Source organism: Hippoglossus stenolepis, chromosome 2 (assembly GCF_022539355.2).
Source record: "Hippoglossus stenolepis isolate QCI-W04-F060 chromosome 2, HSTE1.2, whole genome shotgun sequence".
NCBI classification, from domain to species: Eukaryota; Metazoa; Chordata; class Actinopteri; order Pleuronectiformes; family Pleuronectidae; genus Hippoglossus; species Hippoglossus stenolepis.
The window spans coordinates 30887112-30893986 of NC_061484.1; the positions used below are offsets into that span (position 1 = coordinate 30887112).

A 6875-nucleotide genomic window follows, 5' to 3' on the forward strand; every position below is an offset into this window, starting at 1 on the left:
ATCACACAAACCTTCTCATACCGAGGTCACATTTTTATTGAGATCAATAATCAGTCAATATCTGTCAGTGATCCGTTTGATGAACTCGTCCTCGCAGCAGAAGATGAGGCGTCGTTAGAAGCCGGGGTTCCAGGAAGTGACCTGCGGCGAGGCCACGTTCTCAAAACACACGATGACATCACCGGGTATGAATTCCACTGTGTCCCCAGCTGACACGCCGCACTCCATCCCCGTCTTCACCGTCTGAACGTCGTCCTTATGGTGCCGCAACGCCAAGAGAGAGCCTGCAGGAGGAGCATGAGAACGCCAGGCGTGTTGTTTGGAGTCCTCAGTTTAAATTGATATAGAACTAGAACTCACTCAGTAGAACTTAGACCTTCAACAGTCTCTTGATAGAACCACATTTAAATCTACAAATCACACACACTCATCTCAGAATGAAAGTGACGAGAAGCTGGTCCACGCCTCACTCACCCTCCCACACGGTGTCTCGACCCCGGATCAGTCTGAACGTGTGTCGACGGTCCAGCTGACCTTTCTGAACCCGACATCCCGCCACAGGAACCTTCTTCTTCCCCACAGAGACCTCGAACATGGCGAGGACCGACGCCTCACCTGGAGGAGGGGGCGGGGGGGAAAACAGTTTCCCTTTAGATTTATCATATGAACACAGAGGATGCTGGGTAACAGCGTTTAAAGAAGGGAGGTTAAAAAAATGTAAACATGTGCGTCACTACCGCCACCTGGTGGCAATGAAGCACCATGACATTTCCCACAAACCCGCCCTGATGCTAGTTGCCTCCTTCAGTTTGATTGGTTGGCTTATTGAGGGTTGGATGGGTCGGCCAATCAGAGGTGGAGCAGAGCAAATTAAACAGCAGATACATAATACTGGTATTATTCTGTGGTTATAGAATAAATAGTTGATTGTTATGATCAGAATAAGAGATTTCCCTCGCCACCGACAATTCACTCATGTCACAGGACCAGCGTCACTCACCAATCACGTTCTCGGACACGAGCGGCGGCAGTTTGTTGCTCAGTTCCTCCTTCAGCTGATCGACCAGTTTGTAGATGATGGTGTGAATGTTGAGCGGGACGCCTCTCTTTAACGCCACCTGCTGGACCGACCTGCTGGCCCCAACATTGAAGCCGTAAATTGACCCTAAATGGAGAGAGAGAGAGTTTTCTGACATCAATGTGGCTTTAGGTCAGAAACTGATTAATAGTACGATTTTATTGATCAGACGTTTTATAATAAAACTTGTGTTTTATTCTGACGCTCTGGGACCTGAGTCTTGTGACATCAGGCGTGTCAGGGCGCCGCTCTGTGACCTGCTGTTAAACCAGTGTTCATACCTGCGAACGTTTCGGCCATGTTCACGTCATTCTCTGAAACGTCTCCGATGCCGAAGTGGACGACCTCCAGCTCACACTGCTGCTGAGCGTCGTAACTATCCAGGATGTTCAAGATGGCCTCCACCGACCCGTCCACATCACCTGGAGGTCAACGTTCAAAGGTCAGTCAACGGTAAGCTGTTAACCTTTTAGGTAATGTTGCGGTGGGATTGGCCAATCATAGCGCAGTGCACCTTTGATGATGAGCGGCAGCCTCAGCTGCTCGTCCTGACTCCTCTCACTCGGACGCACAGAGAACTTGGTCTTGTTGGCGCGGTACAACGCCACCTTCCTCTTCCTCCAGCTCAGGTGAGATAGCTCCGCCCTCTCCCTCCTGTACTCCTGCAGGTGAACTTCCTGTTTGAGCTCGATGGCGCTCTGCTCCTCCTGCAGCTTCAGCTGCTCCGCCTCACTGCTCCTCCACTCCACCACCTCCCTCGCTCGCTGCTGCTCCGCAAACAAAAATCAAACAATTCCTCAGTTTCAGTTCCACATGTCACAATAATGTGAGGTCACGTGACCTTCGACCTCTGAAATCTGACAGACAACACATAACACCTCCGGCCACTAGGTGTTGCCAGCGCAGAGGATAATAAAAAACATTTTTATTTATGGTTTTATTTATTTGAATTATTATTTATTTACAACATATTTGAGTTTATTTGTTCTCTTTTATATTTTCTTTAAATGCGTTTATGACAAAATTATAAATTATTGCTATAAACCGATCGATCAGCTGGTCATGGAGCTGATGAGTGTGAACGACTCATTCAGAGGTCAAAGGTCAGTTCTCACCTCCGACTCCACCTCCAGGATGAATTCTCCAGCAGAGGGCAGCTCCTTCCACCCGACCACCTCCACCGCACAGCTCGGCCCCGCCTCCGTCAACGCTCGCCCGTTCTCGTCAAACAGGAGACGAACTTTAGCCCAACTCTTTCCCGCCACCAGGACACAACCTCGCTTCAGCGTCCCCCGCTGGATGATGGTCGTCGTTACAGGACTGAGGAGACACATGAGGGGTTATAACGTTTTAAAGCGACAGAGCAGTGTTTTGATGACATCACACACACAGTGTGGGACGTGCTCTCACCCTTTGCCTTTGTCGGTGCGACTCTCGATGACGAATCCCTCGACGAGGCCGCTCGTTTCCGCCTTCAGCTCCAAAACCTCAGCCAACGCCACCGTGGCCTCGGTCAGAGCGAGCAGGTTGTCTCCCTGACAACAACATGACATCATCATCTGACGGCCTGCAGGGAGCGCTGCAGTTCACTAACCCACATGTTCTACACGTTGATCAATTTATATAAGATAATATAGAAAGAAAACCTTTAACTTCCAGAAATGAACTTCAGAATATTCAGGTTTTATCTCTGAACTTTATTAGGTCGCTCAGACGCCTCCTCAGCCGTAGCATCAAGGTCCTGCCCCTAAAATCACCGGACCAATCACGAGTGAGCCTCAGCTGATCCGTTTATATTTACAATGTGTGGTCACTGTGTTGTGAACTGAAACGAGACGTCTGGTGTACGAAGGATGTTCTTGTTTACTTCAGTTTGCTAATGTGTCACCTTCAGGGCGGAGATGTGGATCGTCTGGACGTCTCCTCCGAACTCCTCACACACGACATCGTGAGCGAGCAGCTCCCGTTTGACACGATCGGGATCCGACTGAGCTTTGTCACATTTATTCACCGCCACGATGATTGGAACTGAAACACACATACACACACAGTCACACACACACACAGAGTCACAGCAGCGGTGACCGGTGGCGCTCTTACCCTTGGCCCTCCTGGCGTGCTGAATGGACTCGACCGTCTGGTTCATGACGCCGTCATCGGCCGCCACCACCAGGATGACGATGTCGGTGGCACTGGCTCCACGGGCCCTCATGGAGAAGAAGGCTGCGTGACCCGGAGTATCCAGGAAGGTGATCTTCTCGCCTGTCGGCAGCTGAACTGGAAGTAAAAAACCCACGTAGTTGTTTTCTGTTATTGATCAATAATCAATAAGTTGTGTGAATAAAGTTTCTTAGTGTTTACCCAGAAAGGCTCCGATGTGCTGGGTGATTCCTCCGGCCTCCATCGACGCGATCTGACTCTTCCTCAGACTGTCCAGCAGGGTGGTCTTACCGTGGTCCACGTGACCCATGATGGTGACCACAGGGGGGCGTAACACCAGACTGGACCGGTCTGCTGGAGGTCTGATGATGTCACAGGTCAAAGGTCAGAGAGGAATGAATGGTACATGTGACGGTTCAGCGAGGCGTTCAGAACAAGTTAGCCTCCGAGCTAATGACGCTAATGACGCTAGCGATAGATCAGAAATGTGCAATATCGTACAAAGTGTTCGTAAACTCAGTTTGGTCTATTGGCGGGTGGCAACCATCATCAAGGTGCATTACGCCATCTGCTGTATTTGTTATTTGATCAAATCAGTTGAGCTCTTCCTCTTCCTCTTCCTCTTCCTCTACTCGGTCCACTGGCGAGTGTCAGTTTCCACGAAGAAATGTATTCTCAAGTCAAACAACAAGTACGAGCATGTTTGGTTAGATTGAAGCTGTGTTCTGATTGGCTGATGGTGACTTCCTGTCCCTGTTACCTGCGGTGGGCGTCCCTGTTGGTTCTCTTCCTGCTCTCGCTCAGATTGGCCCATTTAAACTTCATCCCCGATCGAGTCACCACCTCTTTGATCCAGTTCTCGTCCAGAACCGAGTCCGGATCCAGAGAGTCCAGATCCACCGAGGTGTTCAGCAGGGCCTCGAAGACGTGATCTGAAATACAAAACTTTATTGATCAGGCTCCAGAGACAGGAGCAGGATGGATCCTCGTCGGCTCTTACCACAGTCTCTGTTCATGGCCTCAGCGAGAGCCGCCACCGTCATCCTCTGACTGATCTCCACTTCCTGTTTGTCCACTTTGGGTTTGACCTTCGGGTTCTTCTGCTCTTTCTTTTGACCTTTGACCTGCAGACACATCTCGATATCAAGGACCAGGTAAAGAAGGCACGTCCAATAGACAGGAAGTCAGACTCACCTGTTTGGAGGCAAACTTCCTGTTCTGCGGACAGGCGAACAAGGGGGCGGGGCTCTGGACAGGGCCGACGAGGGGCGGAGACAGGAAGCTGCGGAGCAGAGCCGGGTCGGCGTGGACGACTCGCCGCGCTGCACGCATCACTGATGACATCACATTCATACCTGCAGAGTCCAGGTAGAGAGAGAGAGACGATGGTGCGTTCAGGGACACGTGAACTGAGGATTTCTGACATCTGGTTTTCTGTCAAACAGTCTTTCATCAGCTGATTCATATTAATATCATGTGTTTGTTCGTGACGTCACACGGAGCCACAGGAACTGTACAGAGCACTTCAGCTCAATTAGAACTAAAATACTGAATGTTTATAATGTGTATATGTAACATGTATGTAACATGTATGTAACATGTATATAATCTGTGTGTAACATGAATATGACATGGAATATAAATGCAGACGGAGCTCATTGTAATTGTCCCTGAACATCTCAGAGACCAGATCGTCCCCTTGGTGTTAGCTTGGCCCCAGCTCCACTGTGAGGAACCTGAGTTAGGACCAGGACATGTGACCCACATATAAAACCAGTCTCTAGGACAGCCTGCTTCCACCTGCACAGTATTATGAACACTAGGAACATCCTGTCTCAGAAGGAAGCTGAGAAACTCGTCCATTTGTTCCCTCGAGACTGGACCAGTGTGACTCTTTATTATCAGGACGTCCCAGTAAGTCTGTGAAAAGACTCCAGTTGGTCCAAGATGGGAACTAGGAGAGATCATATTACTGCTCTCAGCTTCTCTGCATTGACTCCCTGTAAAACTCAGGATATCAAGATCCTCACATACATCACAGGCTGAGGGAGAACTCCCATCATGCACTGAGAGAACTCCCATCATGCACTGAGAGAGAACTCCCATCATGCACTGAGAGAGAACTCCCATCATGCACTGAGGAGAACTCCCATCATGCACTGAGGAGAACTCCCATCATGCACTGAGGAGAACTCCATCATGCACTGAGGCCGGAGCCATCATGGACCATCACACTGAGAGAACTCCATCATGCACTGAGAGAACTCCATCATGCACTGAGGAGAACTCCATCATGCACTGAGGAGAACTCCATCATCTGACTAGAGAGCGCACCATCGAGCACGAGGAGCTCCCTCATCACTCTCTCTGTCTCCAGAGCTGCAGGATCCAAACAAACTTATTAATAAACGAGTTCAAGTTTAAAGTTAGATTTTCATCTTTAGTTTCACTTTGTTCAGTGTCTCGTGCTGACGGAAATAAAACGTCTGAGCCACGTGACAGCGGTAAACCGGACGCGGTGTCACGTGCTCACCTTCACGGTGGTTCAGTGGTGGGACTCACCTGAGTTCTCCTGAGTTCTCCTGAGTTCTCCTGTTCTGCTTCTTCTCAGCTCATCTTCATCAGTCGCTCTAACCTCACACAGGGCGCCGCCATGACAGTCCGCTGACAGAGCGGCAGCAGCCCGCACCGCCCCCTGTCGGTGCGGAGTGGATCTTCTTCTTCGTGCCCTGCCTCCTGACTGGGGAGTGGGTGATGGTTCCACGGAGAGCTTCTGGTTGACCTCAGTGTTCACTTCCTGTTGATGGGAGGTTCCGTCCTGTGACCGGTTCTCCACCCAGCTGTGATTCTTCCCCTGGGTTCCTTCAGCTCATCGTCCTGCACCAATCATCAGGATAAATAAACGATTTGATAGCTACATATTTATAACATACATCATAAATTCACTTCAAATAATAAGTTACATGTCACAACACTTGTATAAACACCAGATATCATGTGTCCCACAATGTTTTACTTTCAAAACATTTGAACATAATCATTTGTTCTTTCCTTTTATTTTCTTAAAACACTGTAAACATGATGAAAAATCCCATGACACAGCTGATCGTGAACTCAGGGTGTGAAACTGATCAGGTGAGTTTCAACTCGTCCACTGAGCAGCTGTGAGTTCTTATCACTAGCTAACATTAGCATTAGCAGCTGCTGACTCAGAAACAAACTTCAGTCCTTTACTCACCAACTTCTGAAAACACCAACATGAACTGTTAGGATAGGACCGGATGCTACGCACAGAGACTAGTCACCATGTCTCCAAGTGTTTGTAGTTCAACTCCACCAGGATTAGCTTCTCGACTTAAGCCTCTGTGAAATAACATGGGACCCGACACTGAACCCTGTGGAACTCCACCGGTAATGTTCGGTGCTGAGGGTTCAGTTGCATCTAGTGGTGAAGTTGTGTAGTACAACAAACGGACTCATCTGGCGACATTTCTTCACGACACAGACCGGATCACTTAAATCACGTGAAGAAATAAAAACCACTTAACATTTTCAGGAGAAATATCGTCGTCTTTAGTGACGGTCAAAGTGAACTTGAATGATCCTCGGTATTAAATTTAGTTTCCTAATCTACACA

The 6875-nt window shown here is 48.9% G+C and overlaps 1 protein-coding gene across 2 annotated transcripts; it reads right to left on the reverse strand.

The window, feature by feature from the left end:
* Positions 1-101: 101 nt before the first annotated feature.
* On the reverse strand, positions 102-6087 carry mtif2 (mitochondrial translational initiation factor 2). Of its 2 annotated transcripts, none has more exons than XM_035168094.2 (14): positions 5801-6087; positions 4433-4593; positions 4239-4362; positions 3999-4170; positions 3440-3600; positions 3179-3355; positions 2967-3106; positions 2489-2613; positions 2194-2398; positions 1593-1845; positions 1360-1500; positions 1001-1165; positions 475-615; positions 102-284 (listed from the first exon to the last, which is right to left on the reverse strand). In XM_035168094.2, the coding sequence occupies exons 2-14, from the start codon at positions 4589-4591 to the stop codon at positions 115-117; spliced, it is 2133 nt and encodes a 710-aa protein (XP_035023985.2). In that variant the 5' UTR covers positions 4592-4593; positions 5801-6087; the 3' UTR covers positions 102-114. The 2 variants fall into 2 exon arrangements, with proteins under 2 accessions (XP_035023985.2, XP_035023976.2); XM_035168085.2 differs by having other exon boundaries at positions 5811-5967.
* Positions 6088-6875: the final 788 nt, after the last annotated feature.

Bases quoted from the DNA above. Each gene is read 5' to 3' on its own strand.
- mtif2 (XM_035168094.2), bottom strand. From the start codon at position 4,591: ATGAATGTGATGTCATCAGTGATGCGTGCAGCGCGGCGAGTCGTCCAC. The intron at 3,107-3,178 runs GTAAGAGCGCCA...TGTGTGTTTCAG, and splicing joins GCACGCCAGGAGGGCCAAGG to TTCCAATCATCGTGGCGGTG. The intron at 2,399-2,488 runs GTGAGAGCACGT...GTGTCTCCTCAG, and splicing joins CGCACCGACAAAGGCAAAGG to TCCTGTAACGACGACCATCA.